General features: G+C 51.6%; 1 protein-coding gene across 1 annotated transcript in view; it reads left to right on the top strand.

The window, feature by feature from the left end:
* Nucleotides 1-1,075: 1,075 nt before the first annotated feature.
* LOC103171774 (sodium channel subunit beta-4) overlaps nucleotides 1,076-18,560 on the top strand; it is a 27,084-nt gene continuing 9,599 nt past the window's right edge. The window contains exons 1-2 of the mRNA XM_042343838.1: nucleotides 1,076-1,141; nucleotides 7,187-7,406. Of these exons, the coding sequence (XP_042199772.1) occupies nucleotides 1,076-1,141; nucleotides 7,187-7,406 (286 nt within the window). The remainder of the gene's footprint in view (nucleotides 1,142-7,186; nucleotides 7,407-18,560) is intronic.

The raw sequence follows: 18,560 nt of genomic DNA, 5'->3' as shown, positions 1-18,560 counted from the left end.
ACATTTCTCAAATAGGGCATCCAGCCGTCAACAGCCAACCGTGCTGACTTGCAAGGGGAGTAGTCAGCCTAATGCCACCAACCAGATCATCTCTCCCTCTACTCAGTCTTTCACAGTCCTTCCCTCCCTCTACCACTCCTCAGCCTCCGAGAAAAGAGTGTGCGCGACCGAGCCAGGCTGACATCAAAATAATAATAATAGTATAAGAATAATCCTAGCATTCGATACAGCGCCTGATCACGTCATTGAGAATTCTCAAAGCACTTCACAAAATACACTGTATTCTGTAGTGGAGTGACTGTATTTTGTGGGCAAAATGCAGCAGCCAATTGCGCACAGCAGTGTTCCACAAACAGTCGTAGATTGACAGACCAAATTACTTTATCCTTCAGTGCTGTTGTGAGCAGCTCTGTAACCAGTCCTCTTCTGACCCGAGTCTCGCATCTCATTTATTTATGATCTAAACCAACGTTAAAGTGCCACAAAAGCTAAAATCACATCAACACAAATAAAGAGCAACTGAGCACCGGACACACATCCCCTTGCTTTGATTGCAGCCTATAGCCTGGGGGGGGGGGGGGGTAGTGTTACCCTAAACGTGGCATCCCATAGCGTAATGGGTAGCTCTTGGCTTGCAAGCGAGAGGACCCGGTTCAATTCCCGGGCAGGTCAGGGCGAAACCGTGCCAAGTTTCCTTATTCCATACACACACCTCTGTTTACCAGCAATAAGTAGGAACCCGGTTGTTAGACAATTGGCAGATCGCTTTCGGGGAGTAATAATCCCTTCAAAAATGTAATGACAATAATTTGATCACTCAATCCATGGGACACTGCTGTGCGGAATTGGCTGTCGCGTTTGGCCCACAAAATACAGTCAATTCACTTTACAGTATATCCTGTGAAGCGCTTTTGAGACGTCTCAAAGACGTGATAAGACGCTGTATCAAATGCCAGGATTATTGTTATATATAACCCCCCCAACCCCACGGTTAGACTCCAGCCTGTAACTCACTCCTGGGGGAGCTTTACTTTATATACACACCCAGGCAGAGAGCAGCGGGAGTAGAGCGTGGATGGTTCTGTACAACACAAGTGATGTGTTTAACCCAGTAATGCCTGACCTCGGCAGTGTGGATGGGGTGGGTGGGGGGCGATGGAGAAGAAAGAGTTAAATCCTCAAGGTTGACATTGGTCCTGCTCTCAATGTCCTTGTCAAAGGTGTAAGGGGAATTATCTGTGTGTGTGTGGGGGGTGGGGGTGGGGGGTGGGGGCTGAGTGTAAATACTGGGGGAGAGGAGAGGGAGTAATTAAATCAGTCAGATCCTAACTTTAATTAATTAAAAAAAATAATTTTAGAAGCTTTAGTTAAACTCTTTGTCTGTTTCTGTGAAAGACACTACACAAATGTGATCTTCTTGTTGTTTCTCTGCACAATGGGACACTCCCTCCCTCATTTATTCACACTCACTCACACTCCCTCCCTCAAACACTCCGCTTTACACACTCCCTCCCTCCCAGACACTCTTCCTCCTCCTCTCTCACATTCCCTCATTCCTCACTCCCCCCCTCAAACACTCCCCTTGTACACTCCCTCACCCTCTAACTCTGACACCCACTCACTCCCCCACTCCCCACTCCCCCACTCCCCACTCCCCACTCACCTGGGACAGAGGGAACACTCCACCCTTTGTATCCGACATTCCCGGGGAGTTTTCATGCCGAGATGCGGGGCTGCCCATCCCAACCGGGGGGGGGGGGGCGGGGGGTCCCAACCGGGGGGCGGTGGGTCCCAACCGGGGGGCGGGGGGGTCCCAACCGGGGGCCGGGGGGCGGGGGGTCCCAGCAGGTGCTTTGCGGGTGCGGTGCTGTTTGTCTGCGGGAAGTTTGCAGAGATTTCTCCCCGCAATCAGTCAGTCAATAATGAGCATCTCAGTGTCTCTCTCTCTCTCTGTCTCTCTCTCTGTATCTCTCTCTGTCTCTCTCTCTCTGTGTCTCTCTCTCTCTCTCTGTGTATCTCTCTCTCTCTCTCTGTATATCTCTCTCTGTATTTCTCTCTGTCTCTCTCTCTATGTGTGTCTCTCTCTCTCTCTTGTATCTCTTTCTGTCTCTCTGTCTCTCTGTGTATCTCTCTCTCTCTCTCTCTCTGTATCTCTCTCTGTCTCTCTCTCTGTATTTCTCTCTGTCTCTCTCTCTCTGTGTCTCTCTCTCTCTCTGTATCTCTCTCTGTATTTCTCTCTCTCTCTCTCTCTCTCTGTGTCTCTCTCTCTCTCTCTCTCTCTCTCTGTGTATCTCTCTCTCTCTCTCTGTATATCTCTCTCTGTATTTCTCTCTGTCTCTCTCTCTATGTGTGTCTCTCTCTCTCTCTTGTATCTCTTTCTGTCTCTCTGTCTCTCTCTCTGTGTATCTCTCCCTCTCTCTCTGTGTATCTCTCTCTCTCTGTCTCTCTGTGTGTGTATCTCTCTCTCTCTCTCTCTCTGTGTGTCTCTCTCTCTCTCTTGTATCTCTTTCTGTCTCTCTGTCTCTCTCTCTGTGTATCTCTCTCTCTCTCTCTGTGTATCTCTCTCTCTCTCTCTCTGTGTATCTCTCTCTGTGTATCTCTCTCTCTCTGTCTCTCTGTGTGTATCTCTCTCTGTCTCTCTCTCTCTCTCTCTGTGTGTCTCCCTCTCGCACTCTTGTGTTTCTGTGTCTCTCTGTGTCTATGAGTGTCTGTGTCTCTCTCTCTGGGCTCAGGCACTGTTTGCTCCGCTATTAAAGGAACCCTTCACTCTATCTCTCGGGGGGGGGGGGGGGGGGGGAGCGGCTCCTTTAAAAGCACTGCGATTCCCGGCCACGTTGTGTGTGTCCTTCAGCCCAATATTAGGTCATTGAAGCCGCAGCAAACAAGGCTGAGCCAATGCAGACTCGCTCACTGGTGCCTCTCCCTCCTCTTCACTCTCTCCCTCCTCTTCACTCTCTCCCTCCTCTTCACTCTCTCCCTCTCTCCCCACCTCCTTCTCCCTTTATCTCTCTCCCTCCTTCCCTCCTTCCCACCCCCTTCTGCCTCCCTCCTCTATCCTTATATCTCTCCTCTCTCTCTCTCCCTTTCTCACATTCCCAATGCTGTGACCGCTGATTCCATCTGTCCCTAAAGCCGAATTGTCCCTAAAGGCTCTCTCTCTCTCTCTCTGTCTCTCTCAGGTCTGGCCCGGAGCCAACCGGGTTAGCGATGTGGTTGCAGGATGTTCATTCAGACACAGACACTGGGCTATGGTCCTTTACACTCACCACAATTCCCCTCTACAACACCTCACTGAGCCCCTCACCATCCCAACTGTTACTTCCCCTCCTTTTAAAGAAATGGTTAGAGCACTCCCTGGTAAGCAGTGGGTTTGATTCCCGGACGGGGTGAAACGTTGGGCAAGTTTCCTTACTCCACACACCTCTGTTTACCAGCAATAAGTAGGGACCCAAGTTGTTAGTTGATTGGTGGATTGCTTTCCGGTGGTAATGATCCCTCCATAAATAAATAAATTTAGTCACTCAATCCCGGACTGTCTCTGGGACACTGCTGCGATCAATTGGCTGCCGTGTTTCGTCCACAAATACACAGTCACTCCACTTTACAGTATATCCCATGAAGCACTTTGAGACATCCTGCAGCTGAATGTGGACAAGATGGAAGCCATACTCCAAGCCATACCCTCAACTCCAGGGCCACTGCTGTCCTGACAGACTGTCTGTCGGACATCAAGTCCTGGATGAGCGCAAATTTCCTACAGTTGAATGTGATTAAGACTGAGGCCCTCCTGATTGGCTCACACCAGCGCCTCCGCACCTCAGGCTCCGGCAACACCACCCTCCATGGTTGGACACTACAACTCACCGCCAGTCAGGAACCGAGGTGTCTTGTTCGACCCTCAACTGTATTTCCTTCCGCACATTCACATCTATCCTTCAGAGGATCCAGTTCAAGATCCTGGTCCTCACATACAAAGCCCTCCCTGGCCTCGCCCCACCCTACTTCTGCGACCTCCTTACCCCCTACCAACCCGCCCGTTCCCTCCGCTCAGCCGGCTCTGGCTGCTCCACATCCCCCGACCCACCTGCCCCACTATTGGCGGGAGAGCATTCAGCCACTCTGATCCCAACTTCTGGAATTCCATCCCCCAGTCACTCTGCCTCGCCCCCTCCTTAGCCTTCTTCAAGTCCCGCCTCGAGACCCTTCTCTTCGACCATGCCATCAGCCACCCCCCTTCCCCTCCTCCCCCTGACCCCAACTTGGGTCTGAAATGCTGTCACTGTCCAGTGCCTTGGGACGTCCTCCTGACGCGAAAGGCGCTATACACATAGCGCCATCCTCCATGGCCTCTCTCCCCCCTATCTAATCTTGTTGAGGTTGTTGTTGTTTACGGCCACCTCCCCCTCCCCAGCTTGTTGTTATTTTCTCAACGACCTGATAGGGCCCTATTATCAAATGCAAGATTTATTATTATTAATAAATGCTTCCAAGTGGCTGTCCTGAAATCATCCCTTACCCACAGTACCACTCCCCCCCACCCAGCCTCTATGGTAGCAGGCGACAGGACGGGGTGGAGGGGTTACAATGAAGGAGGTTTGTCAGACGGCAGAGCGGGAGGGTGTGAGATGGAGAGAGAGCGCAGAAATGATGAAGTAAGAGTTAGAAGGCAATCACAGACAGCGCTGATAATGTACGCAGCCTAATGGTTTATTGATGGGTTAGTGTAATTGACTCTGTTTGCCTGGCGCCTGCGTTCAAGCACCTTCCATTTGCTGCAGTTGCCACTCGCTTAGAGAGTCAGATAATTGCTTGTTTGTCTGTGAGCAATATCTGTGCGCTCCCTCCCGGTGACATCATCCGGTACATGGGGTCAACTTAATGACACCCAACTCTCCCTCTCTGCCTCCACCCTTGACTCCAGGATCCGTTGCTGTCCTGACAGAATGTCTGTCAGACATCAAGTCCTGGATGAGAGCGAACTTTCTACAGTTGAACCTTGGGGTCTTGGGGCTTGACCCTCAACTATCTTTTCTACCCCACATCTGCACCATGACCCGCTCTGCCTTCCCCACCTCTGCAACGTTGCCCGGCTCTGCCACTGTCTCATGCCACAGGCGCCCGAGACCCTCATACATGCCGTCATTACATTGAGGATCGACTATACAAACTCACTGCTTGTTGGCCCCCCCAGCTCCTCCCTCCGCAGGCTGCAGATCATCCAGAACTCTGCAGCCCATGTCCTCTCCTGCACCAGGCTCTGTGACCCTATCACCCGCATCCTCGCCCGACTCCACTGGCTTCCCATCACACAGAGGATAAAGTTCACGATCCTGGTCCTCACCTTCAAAGTCCTCCATGGCCTCTCTCCCCCTTATCTAAACCCCTACCAACCTGCCCGCTCCCTCTGCTCTGCGGGCTCCAGCCTGCTTCACGTCCCCCGCCTCGCACGCTCCATCATCAACGGTTGGGCCTTCAGCCACTTTGGTATTATTGTTGGGAGTTTCTCTCTCTCTCTCTCTCTCTGTTTCCTGGCCAACAAAGCAAATTAGCCATTCACTTCTTCACGGCTGTTTGCAGGACATCGCCGAGCTGTGCGCAAATTCTCTGCTGCACTCGCCCACAAATACACAGTCTCTACAGCAAACTGTGTGAAACACTTTGAGATGTTTTGATGTGATATCATGTGATATCGAAAAAAAGGGATAATTATTTTCTCTTAAACTTCATCACAGAGATGGTAAGTTGCTGTGGAGTCCAGCACAGAGGAGGTGAGGAAAGTGAAGGGGAAGAGAATAAGACAGAGGCTTAGGTCTTGTGGCATCTCCCCTCCCTCCCCTCCCTCCCCTCCCCACCCTGCAAAAGGTATCTGGATAACACTGGCACAAAATCAGAAAGTATCAGAGTTTACCAAAGGGCCTGGAGATGGAAAGAGAAGACCATCATCACACAGTTAAATCTTTCACACAACTCTGATCTCAAAGTGGATAAAACACCACTTTCCCTGGTTATCTCCCGCGTTTCTCCGCGTTCATGCTCACGGACACACAAGGACACATTCATACTCACACACACACACAAGGACACTCACACACACACAAGGACACACACACAAGGACACACTCATATGCACACGAGCACACACACACAAGGTCACACACACACAAGGACACACACACACACACACACACACACATAAGGACACACTCACACACACATCAACAACAACAAGATTACACTTGTACAGCACCTTTCACGTCGGGAGGACGTCCCAAGGCACTGGACAGTGACAGCATTTCAGACCCGAGCTGGGGTCGGGGGGGGTGGGGGGGGGAAGGGAGGGGAGGGGAAGGGGGGTGGCCGATGGCACGGTCGAAGAGGAGGGTCTCGAGGCGGGACTTGAAGGAGGCTAAGGAGGGGGCGAGGCAGAGTGACTGGGGGATGGAATTCCAGAGGTTGGGGGCAGAGTGGCTGAAGACTCTCCCACCAATGGTGGGGCGGGTGGGGCGGGGGCGTGGAGCAGCCAGAGCCGGCTGAGCGGAGGGACCGGGCAGGTTGGAAGGGGGTTAGGAGGTCGCAGAGGTAGTGTGGGGAGAGGCCATGGAGGGTTTGTATGTGAGAACCAGGATCTTGAACTGGATCCTCTGAAGGATAAGGAGCCAATGGAGTCGGGAGAGAGTGGGGGAGATGGGGTCACGGAGTTTGATGGGAAAGGACACGGGCTGCAGAGTTCTGGATTATCTGCAGCTGTGGAGGGAGGAGTTGGGAAGGCCGACATGCAGGGCATTTGCATAGTTGAGCCTGGAGGTGATGAAGGCATGAACAAGAGTTTCAGTGGCCTGAGGGGTGAGGTAGTGGCGGAGTCGGGCCATGTTACGGAGGTGAGGGAAGGCCGAGCGGGTCATGGCTTGGACCCTCGGATTTACAAGGTTTGCACATGGTCTACACCGTGTGCACAGGCTGTGATTCCAGGTACAATAACACAATCACGTTAACACGTGGTTTTACACATTGAGCACGGTCTACAACAACAACAACTTATATTTGCATAGCGCCTTTCACATCAGGAGGACGTCCGAAGGTGCTGGATAACCACACTTACACTTACCACAGCTTGATTGCTCTAACCTGCCTGTGCCTTTCTCCTTCCGACCTCCCCTCCCCCATCTCACCCCCCTCCCCCCCACAGTTGGTTACCATCAAGCTGAAAGAACTGAAACTGCGTTCAATAGACATAGAGCAGGAAGATCGGATCAAGTTTGTGGGCGACATCGACAAGAACAACATCTCGTTGCTTCTGGACCAGGTGGATTTCGAGGATTCGGGTTTGTACACCTGCTCTTTCAAGAACCCCAACGAGAGAAACCAGATTGTGAATGCCACCATCAAGCTGATCATCGTGAGCGAGTGTAAGTCGGGGCCTCCGACACAGGAATTAGCGCCTCATTACATGGGACATTGCACGTGCCAAAATTGGCTGTCGTGCTTGACTTCAGCTATCCAGTCACTACACTGACAGACCGTTCCCGCTTGTTGTTAGGGGGGGGAATTCCATAACCAGGCAACACAGTATAATATGAACCACTACTTGCATTTCTATGGATTACATGGAAAGCACTTCCTGAAGCAGATTCCATATTAGCTTTTAAAAGAGAATTGGATACAAACTCACAAAGGAAAAATGTGCAGGGCTATGGGCTAAAAGCAGGGGAATGGGACTAGTTAGGGTAAGAGCGGGGGAGTGGGGACTAATTGGGGTAAGAGCGGGGGAGTGGGGACCAGTTGGGGTAAGAGCGGGGGAATGGGACTAGTTGGGGTAAGAGCGGGGGAGTGGCGACTAGTTGGGGTAAGAGCGGGGGAGTGGGGACTAGTTGGGGTAAGAGCGGGGGAGTGGGACTAGTTGGGAGATCTTTTCAAAGAGCCGTCGCAGACCTGATGGGCCGAATGGCCTCCTTTGGTGCTGTAAAGTTCCATGATTCTATGATATAGTGCCCTCATGCAGGATAGCGTCCCAGAGTGCTATAAGATAGCAATGGGGTGGGGTGATCTAAGAGATCATTTTATGAGGAACTATTCCATGCAGAGGGGAGCGAGATGGTGGAACTCACTGCTTGAAGCAGTGGTGGAATCAGATAGTGTAGATGTATTCAAGAGATAGCGAGACCTTCACGTGAGAGGGATGGGAATAGAAGAGTGTGGGAGGGGAGTGTGGGTGGGGGGGCTTGTGTGGAGTATAAACAGCGGCAAGGACTGCTTGGGTCGAGTGGCTTGTTTCCGTGTCTGTGTTAGTTTGAGATATTCACAAACGGTTCATCCCAGCAAAATAGATAAATTCCCCCTTAATTTACTTTTTTAATTCCTTATATTTTCCGTTTGGGGTTGGGGTTGATTTTTGTTGCTGTGTTTAACCAGGTTAACACTCGTGGTTGTATGATCTCTCCTTGTGTTTAATGTCCATCAATAAATGTTTAATTTTGTTTTGTGTCAAAATTCTGTGTGACTGGCCACTATGTCGTGGGGCTTCAATGGAGGGGGTGGTGCGGGTTCCAATCTCGCCCCGTTATCTTCTCTATTTTTACCCACGTAGCCACAACTAGTTAATCCACTCACCTAGTTTCCTGGGCACAACTGTAGCACTGAATCCTTCTATTTGACTTGAACCCATCCCTTCTTGCTTATTTGAGATTCTTGACTAAGAAAAGGTGTACACAGTCTCTTCCCATTGTAAACTCCCATCTCTTCAGGATGTTTCAACAACCCGAGTCACAGCAGCAATATGTCAACCTCGTCCCCTTCCTTCCAAAGGGCTTTCACGATTGATGCCAAACAACAGATGATACCCCAATACAGTGCTGGTAAAGTTTGGATAAGGCACCTGTCTCTTCAGGTAGATATTAAAGATCCATTGGCACTATTCAAGGGAAGGGAGTTTCTCCTGGTTTCCTGTCCAACAATCTCTCAAATAATATTGGTCATTTACTTCAGGCTGTTGTGGGACTTTGCTGTGCCTAAATTGGCTACCTTGTTTGCCTACAGGTACACAGTCACTACATTTCACAGTAAATCCTGACTTGATAACTTGCTATACCAAATGAAAGGATTATTTTATTGTCGGCTCCTTCTCAAGCCACCCTTGTTGTCATTTCTGTTGTCAAATTTATGTTACTTAAATTAAAAATCCTTGTTCTCACCTTTAAATCCCTCTGTGGTCTTGCCCCCACCTTACCTCTGCAACCCCAACCATACGAGTCAGACCTTTCGTTCAATGAACACTGACCTGCTTCACTTGCTCACCCTATTGTCCACCTCATCCCCTTCCTTTTGAAGGGCTTTCATGTTCGATGCTGAACAACAGATGACTCGAAACGTAGAGTATTAGAATCAAGGTTTTATTACCAATGGTATAGGTAATCAAACTACAAATTGTAAGGGTTGTGTCAGGATTTTGACTTCTGCTCCTACATTTTCAGACTGTTCTGCTCCACTCAACCCCTCTCTGCTTCCTTCAGCTCCTACATCTCCCATCGATTACCGGCAAAAACTCTTCCTTATATCCCCAACCTATCCTAAACTTGTTTTCTACAGAACCCTGAGAACCTCACAGGCACCACGTTATCAATGTCAGCTTTTTGCAAAGGACCTGTTTATCTTTCTCCTTGAGCTTCCATGACTAAGTCTCTCTACTCTGCCTTTCATACAGTCCTCTGGGTGCCTTGTATGAATGGTTTGGTCAACAAACATTGCCTTTCTTCTGTGTCTATTGTGGTTAACTGTTGCACTGCCGGTACACCTGACATACCTGAGAGCGGAGGTTGAGATCCTTGGGAATAAGGTTATATGGGAGTGAGGAGAAATAATAATAATAATAATACTCGCATTTTGATATAGGGATCAGCCATCACAAGATGTGAGTGACTGGCAAGGAAAATTCAATGTAAAAGTAAGGAGTACAGCCCAAGAGCAAGAGCTGACTAACCTCAGTACCATGGGATGCAAAAGGAAATCATAGCAGGACTTCAAAGCATTTGGAGTAGTGATTTGCAGCATCATTTTGTCGTGACTTCCAGAGATAGAAATGCAGCAAATCACAAGGCTACAATAGAATGAGTGAATGAATGAGCAATTTCTATCTGAGGGGTTGCATCAGAAATGCCACAGATCTTTAACATCGTCTTGATCTGGCACATGAGGACCTTGGGTTAACCTCTCACACTTTATTGATTGGGCGTGTTCCAAACCAGTCAACAAGTGTGGAAGCAAAACACCCTTCTGCACCTAGACATGGAGCCAAATTGTCTTTTGTATTTATTTGAGGTTTGAGGGTGTTTGTGGGTAGGTTTGTCACCAGATTAACTGCACACCTTCCAACTCAGAAATTAAGCAACAACAACAACAACAAGATTGCATTTATAGAGCGCCTTTCACGTTGGGAGGACATCCCAAGGCGCTGGACAGTTGGGTCGGGACCCGAGCAGGGGGGAAATGGTCAGGGTGAGGGAAGGGAAGGGAGGAAGCGAGGAGGGGGTAGAGAGTCGAGAGGGGAGCCGAAGGCATGATTGAAGAGAAAGGCCTTGAGACCGGCCTTGAAGGAGGAAAGGGAGGAAGCAGCGAAGGCACTAGGGGATGGAGTTCCAGAGCCTCGGGGCTGAGAGGCTGAAAGCCCGGCCACCGATAGTAGGGCGGTTGGGGTGGGAGATGTGGAGCAGACCGGAGACAGAGGAACGGAGGGTACGGGCGGGTAGGTAGGGGGATAGTAGGTCGGAGAGGTAGGAGGGATCGAGGCCGTGAATGGCCTTGTAGGTGAGGATGAGGATCTTGAATTCGATCCTCTGGGGGATGGGGAGCAGTGGAGGCGAGCGAGGGCGAGGGTGAGGGCGAGGGTGAGGGTGAGGGCGAGGGTGGGAGTGATGTGGTCCCGAAGCCTGGTGCGGGACAGTACACGAGTTGCAGAGTTCTGAATGACCTGCAGTGTGGAGGGAGGGCCGGTAAGGCCGGCGAGGAGAGAGTTCCCATAGTCCAGCCTTGAGGTGATAAAGGCAGTGAAAAGCAGGTCTGCAGTTGCACTAGAATCAACTGCAATTTAACAGGGAAAAATTCTATTTGTTTATTCAATCCAGTGCTACCACAGTAATGGTACTCAATAAATCAGTCTTGTCTTCCTAGTCTTGTACCCACCCTCCAATCGGGTTTCCGTGCTGCCCACAGCATGGAAACTGCTCTGGTCAATGTCACAAATGATATCCTAACCATGTGTGACCAGGGCTCCCTCTGCGTCCTCGTCCTCTTCAACCTCTCCGCTGCTTTTCGCACTATGGACCATTCAATCCTCCTCCACCGCCTCTTCTCCCACCACAACCTCCAAGTTCTGTCCTTGACTGGTTCAGGTCCTACCTTTCACACCATCTCCACTTCATCCCTGCAAACGGCTTCTCCTCCAGCCTCCGCACCGTCTCGTGCAGTGTTCCTCAGGGCTCTGTCCTCGGTCCCCACCTCTTCACCCTCTACATGCTCCCCCTTGGTGAAATCCTCCGCAGATATGGGGTAAATTTCCACATGTATGCGGATGACACCCAACTCTACCTCTCTGCCTCCACCCTCAACTCCAGGACTACTGGCGTCCTGACCGACTGCCCGTCCGACATCAAGTCCTGGACGAGGGACAACTTTCTCCGCACCTCAGGCTCGGCACATCACCTCCATGGTTGGACACTACAACTCACCGCCAGTCAGGAACCTGGGGGTCTTGTTCGACCCTCAACTGTCTTTTCTCCCCCACATCCAAGCCATGACCCGCTCGGCCTTCCCTCACCTCCGTAACATGGCCCGACTCCGCCACTACCTCACCCCTCAGGCCACTGAAACTCTTGTTCATCCCATTCACCTCCAGGCTCACTATGAAATGCCCTGCATGTCGGCCTTCCCAACTCCTCCCTCCACAGCTGCAGATAATCCAGAACTCTGCCACGCCCGTGTCCTTTCCCATCAAACTCCGTGACCCCATCTCCCCCACTCTCTCCCGACTCCATTGGCTCCTTATCCTTCAGAGGATCCAGTTCAAGATCCTGGTTCTCACATACAAACCCTCCATGGCCTCTCCCCACACTACCTCTGCGACCTCCTAACCCCTTCCAACCTGCCCGGTCCCTCCCTCAGCCGGCTCTGGCTGCTCCACGCCCCCGCCCCACCCGCCCCACCATTGGTGGGAGAGTCTTCAGCCACTCTGCCCCCACCTCTGGAATTCCATCCCCCAGTCACTCTCGCCTCGCCCTCCTTAGCCTCCTTCAAGTCCCGCTCAGACCCTCCTCTTCGACCGTGCCTTCGCCACCCCCCTTCCCTCCCCTCCTTCCCCCCCACACCCCCCCCCCCAGCTCGGGCCGAACCTGTCATGTCCAGGCCTTGGACGTCTCCCCGTGAAAGGGCTTATACAAGTGTAATTTTGTTGTTGTTGTTGTACCCAATCCTAATGAGATGTCATTGCAATCCTCTACGCTCCTCATTTCTGCATTTGCTTCTTTATTAAAATTCCTGCAGATCCAGGAAATGTTAAACCAGCAAAAGGTTTGTTTGTAATCCCGTTTATTGTGGGTTTTTTTAAAAAAAGGACCTTTTAATACTTGACTAGTGACCTGGAAGTCTTTTTATTACTTGTAACCCTGACCTGGGAGTGTGGACGCACAGTGTAGAGGAGCTTTACTGTGTCTCTAACCCTGACCTGGGAGTGTGGACGGATGCCCAGTGTAGAGGGTCTCTAACCTGTGCTGTGGCTGATCTGGGAGAGTTTATTCTGAGCTGTTGTTCAAAGGGAAGGAAAACGTTAGCAGTGCTACAGAAGTCAACATTTCGGTGATCGACCGGGCCATGTGTAACCGGAGAAAGGTTTACCTGGGACAGGTCACATGCTGTGTGCTTGGCCACCTGGAGGGCAAGGTGTGGCTCCTGTCAGATACTGAGAGCAACAGCCCACATTAAACAGCAGCCTCGCCTGCCAGCAACTCCACCTGATTCATTGCCAGTGAGTCAGAGATTAGTTTGCTTTCACTCAGATTGTGTAGGAGTGAAGCAGGAGGGAGAGAGGTGAGGAGAACTGTAGAGTAAGGCCAACATGTTCTGTGAACCAAACCCGGACACACACACGCACACAGAGATATATATATATAACAAAAACAGAAGTGGCTGGGAACACTCAGCAGGTCAGGCAGCATCTATGGAGAAAGGTAAGTGAGTCAACATTTCGGGTCCACGACCCTTCGTCAGAGGGTGGTCCGAGCTGGACAAGCAGCAGGAATGCTTGGCCAGACAGAGCTCATCCAGGGACTGTCCTCGGGAATCGGAGTATGTTCACTGTGCTCTAGTGACAGTCAGTCTGTCACAGTATCAGTGGTTCTGGTGCTGTGCGGAGGGTGTTTCAGTGTAAGATGTTGCTGGCGTGTGTGTGTGCCTGTGTGTGTGAGCCTGTGGATGTGTGCCTGTTTACGTGCCTGTGTGTGTGTACATGTGTGTGTGTTTGTGTCTCTGTGTGCCTGCGTATGTGTGACTGTCTCTCTGTGTGCGCCTGTAGGTCTTGACTGTCTGTGTGTGTGTGTGTTTGTCTCTGGAGGTGGGGGTCGGTGGTGGGGAATGAAAAAACGCAAGAAAAGTTGTGCACTGAAACCTGCGGCATTTGCAAGTTTTATTTCAGTATAAAATATAGTTATTGATGCATACAAAAAAGTAAATATAATCTAGAATGACGTCTTTATACATCAGTGAAACATGCATAGATTTTCACTCTTTTTTGGCATTGAAATTAAACAAGGCAACTCAAACCGCGTCAGAATTGGATTTGACAATTTCATCCCCGACACATTTGTTATTGCTTCTGAGCTCAATGTGCAGAGGGTTAGTCGCTGTTTACGCTGCCCAAGTCTCTTTCAGTCACTGTATAAACTCGTGGGGGTTGGGGTTGGGGGAGTAGGGCCAGCGAGGGATGGAGGGGGGCAGCGGTGCAAACTCACAGCGACGACGGCTCGGGGCAAACCCCAATCACCCTCTGAGGTGTTTTAGAACCTCAGGAATCCCGTATTTCTTATCGATATGATCAAGTAAGACAAATCCTGGCTCCGTAAAGCCACGTCACGTCTCAACGTCTCAAAGTGCTTCACAGAGATTATTGTAAAGTGTAAGTGTATTGTGACCGTGTTATTTGTGGGCAAAGGAACCTGTTAAGAAATACCACATATTAGAGGCCAGATGGGCTTTCCTTCTCATCCCCATCTCATCGATGATCAATTATTGAATATGTAAAACAAAAAAAACAGAACCAGGTATTTCTTAACAAGTTTTATAATAGCAAAACCGATCGGGTCTTGGTGATGTTTGGGAAATGTGCCGGAATTTGGTTTGGGATGTCCTCCCGACATGAAAGGCGCTTATACTCATGTGTGTTGTTGTAAGTGCTAGAAGATTTGGAAAACGCTAAACAGTTGCAAGTCCCCACCCTTTGGAACTCCATCCCACAGTCCCTTCGCTTCACTCCCTCCCTTGCCTTAAGACCCTCTCTTTGACTGCGTTTTCAGCCACCTTTCTACACCCACCCTCCCTGCCCTCCACACCCCCCTGATCCCAACCACCAACTCAGGTCCAAATCCCTGACTGTCCAGGGTCTTGGGACGTCCTCCCAATGAGAAAGGCGCTGTGTAAATGTCAGTTATTGTTTTCAATAGGAAATTGGTTAAGGAAAGCTTGCATGTTAAGAGCCCGTTTTTGTGTGCGTGGGCTGTGCTATGCTGGGGTAAGGGAAGGGCTAAGAAGGCTGACTGGCAAATGGTGCCAGGCGTGTCTGTTGTATTGTTGTGTAGTGCCAGGTTCCTGAGCTCGATGCCCAGTCTCAATGCCAGCCCAGTCAGGTAGAGATACACATGGTCGAGCCCATGTCACTGTCCAATTGCACTTGTTGGAGGATCTTGCTTTCAGGAAGGCAGAGATGGGGATGGAATTAAGTGTCTGGCAAATATTTTTCTGGGGAGGGAGTATGTTTTTCACTTGGGACGATATCAGTGGCTCAATCCTCTTGTAAGGTTATTGCAAGGCACTCGATATGCTGTTACCCCACCCCCTGTCTTCCTCCATCTTGAACGTGGTCTGTCAAACGCTTCCTTTGCCATCACCCAACCCCCACCAACACACAGATACACACACACTCCCAGCGCCCAAGTGGTTGTTATCCACATATAAGTGTTGGTCAGTCATCTCTCCTCACCCAACTGCAACACACCTCAGGAGCAGTGACTATGTCTGATTATTCCAATCCCTCCCTATCCCCCCAACCCCCACCTCCCGACCCCCCAAACCCCACACACACATCAATCCTGTTCAGCACAGATCGGGATGAGCTCCAGGTCTCTAAGCTGTCGTTCTCTCTCCACTACACCTTTGGGGGGGGAGGGGGGTCGCCCTGATCATTCATTCCTCACGTTCTGTCTCGCAATTCCCAGCTCAGGAAGCGTTTGTCAATCTTGCCTGTCGCTATGGGAACCTCCGGGCGTTGGAAAGGGAACGAGATGTCAAGACAGCGAGCGAGCGAGAGCGAGAGCGAGATGGTTGCCAGCCTTGCTCGCAGGTACGATGCCAAACTCCCAACGCCTGGGACTGCCTTTGGAGCTCAGAGTGAGAAAGCAAAGAGCTATGTGAGTATTAAGGTAGTAGATATTATCCTGAGTATAATAGCTCGACTTGTTTAATAGCGTTTCACATGCAGGGTGTGCGAGGTCACTCCGCCAACACAGACTCACGCGGCTCAACATTAAGGTTATTTTTTGTGGGGCGGAATTTTTTTTCTTATTTGCTGGCTGGTTTGAGGGCTGGAAACCCTTTCTCTTAGGATTTCCGAGCGAGCGGAATCGTTTTTGGCCAATTTCTTTAATAGAGTCGAGAGAGAGAGAAGGAACAATGGAAAGAGAGAGAAAAGTGAGAAAGGAGAGAGAGACGGAGAAAGGAGAGAGTATGAGAGGAAGGAGAAAAGAGGGAAAGAGAGGGAGGGAGAGAGACGGGGGAGGGGAGGGAGGGGGAGGGAGGAGAGGGGAGACAGGGAGGGAGAGAACGAGAGAGACAGGGAGGGAGAGAGGGAGACAGGGAGGGAGAGAGGGAGAGGGAGAGAGACGTGGAGGGAGAGAGACAGGGAGAGAGACGGGGAGGGAGGGAGAGAGAGAGAGAGGGAGGGAGAGAGAGAGAGAGAAAGACAGGGAGGGAGAGAGGTGCCCAGGAATTGGAGTGGTTGTTGGCAGAGCGTTGGCTGAGGTGCGGAGGCGACGTTGGCTGAAGGACCTCGGACACGTTTCTAGTTATTGTCTGAGCAGTTGCCCAGCGGTGGGTAATGTAAAGCTCAGCTTCTGCGGGCAGGCAGGACTGGGGAGGGGAGCTGGATGCTGCACTTCCCCCACCCTCGTTGTTGCCCCTTCCCCTCCCCACCGCCCCTGGACATGCCCTGATGACCACCCCCCAGCCCAACACACATTTGGCAGAACCCATGACTCCTCGTGTCCGGGTCATCAGTGTATAGCGACAGCGAGGAGGGGGCGCGGGAAAGTTTCTGTGAAGTAACTTCAGGGAGAAGGAAGGGAAAGGGGGGGGTGCGGTACGGACAGGGGGAGGCGAGAGATGGGGGAATTAGATAAGGGGGGAGTTGGGGGTATTGCCCTGAGTAAACGAGTAGCAACGCAGGGTGAAAGGTTAGAGTCACATCACAGCCTCCGTCTTAATAGGGACTGCATGGCTTGTACTGGAGACAGAGCTTGGTGGGGGTCATACTTGGGGGTGGGGGGCCGCACTGGGGGGGTGGGGGGGGCGCACTGGGCGGTGGGGGGGCTGCAATGGGGGGGGGGTGCGCTGGGGGAGGGCGAACTGGCGGGTGGGGGGGTGCACTGGGGGGGGGCCGCCTCACTGGGTGGGGGCCGCCTCACTGGGGGGGGGGCCTCACTGGGGGGGGGCGCCTCAATGGGGGGAGCGCGCACTGGGGGGGGAGGCGCGCACTGGGGGGGGGTGGCGTACTGAGGTGGGACCGCACTGAGGAGGGGGGCGCACTGAAGGGGTGGGTGTGCACTGATGGGAGGGGTGCGCACTGAGGGGGGGCGCACTAGGGGGAGGGGGGCGCACTGGGTGGGGTGCACTGGGGGGGAGGGGGACGCACTGGGTGGGGCGCACTGGAAGCGCACTGGGGGAGCGGGGGGCGCACTGTGGGCGTGGGTGGGCGCACTGGGGGTTGGCGCACTGGGGGCATGAGGAGGGCGCACTGGGCTTAGGGCGTATTGGGGGAGTTGGGGGAGGGGGCCTTTTGGGGGAGTGGTGTATGGAGTGGTGGGGCGTATGGAGGGGTGGGGCTTTGCAGACAATATTTTTGTGGTGTGCCTGAGCAAATCCCAGCTGAGCTCCCTATAGCTCCATTCCAAAGCAGATCCCACCCAAACCCCACCCTCCACCCCACATACACACACAGACCTGATTACATGCTTGCCCCCATTTCATTAGGGCTTTGTCTAGTAAGTGTGTGGCGGGTTACCTTGTGCACTGTGTTAGTGTGAGCCACAGACACATCCCCATTATTTCTAAGCATGAGAGGCTGGCTGTCAGTAAGCTGGCTGTTTGTGGGGTCTTCACGCCTTCGGCCGGCTTTTAAGGTCGGTGTTGGAACCGTAATGTCCGTTGTCGGTGTTGTCGTGGGCGGAGGAGTTAACCAGGCACTCATTCCTGGAGAAAGCACAGTCAGAGCGGTAAGGGAACGTAGAAACAGGAGGAGGCCATTCAGACCCTCGAGGCCTGTCCCGCTATTGTATAAGATCAGGGCTGATCTGTACCTCAACTCCAATTACCCACCTTTGCCCATGTCCCCTGACCCCCTGACCCCCTGACTTGACAAACATCTATCCACCTCAGACTCAGTCTGGACAATATAATGGATCCAGCCATAATCCACAGCCTTTTGCGGAGAGAGAGAGAGAGATTCCCATTGGCCTTTGTCTGGGTGTGAAAAACTGCCCCTGATTTCACTCCTAAATGGCTCTGGGAATGTGGGAGAGAGCGAGCAAGAGAGATAGAGAGAGGTATGTGTCAGAGAGCGAGACGAGGACAGTGGTGTTACCTCAGTCTGCGATCTGCCTTGTTAACATTCAAACGCGAGAGGAGAAGGGGAAGGGGGAGAGGGGTTGGAGCTCAAGGGATTGGGTGGGGAGGGGAGTGGGGGAGTGTGTGTGCTGAGGGTTATGTTTTACCAGCTACTTACTTTTTTCCAACTCGCTTAATTAAAAAGACTACAAGCTTCTTAATAATCAGAATGACGATGATTAACCCTAGAAACGCTCCGATCCCAGCCAAGATCATGAAAGTCAACGTGTTGTCCACTTTGGCAACTGAAACAGGAAACAATTAATAATATTATAATAATCCTTGCATTTGATACAGCACCTTGTCACGTCTTTGAGGAGTCTCAAAGCGCTTCACAGGATACACTGTCAAGTGTAGTGTCTGTCTATTTAGTAGGCGGAACGCGGCAGCCAATTGCGCTCAGCAGTGAGTTGTTAACTCCACAAATC

This window comes from Callorhinchus milii, unplaced genomic scaffold (genome assembly GCF_018977255.1).
Source record: "Callorhinchus milii isolate IMCB2004 unplaced genomic scaffold, IMCB_Cmil_1.0 Scaffold25, whole genome shotgun sequence".
In the NCBI taxonomy this organism is placed as follows: domain Eukaryota; kingdom Metazoa; phylum Chordata; class Chondrichthyes; order Chimaeriformes; family Callorhinchidae; genus Callorhinchus; species Callorhinchus milii.
The sequence above is the reverse complement of the archived record's forward strand: the minus strand, read 5'-3'. Positions and strand labels throughout refer to the sequence as shown.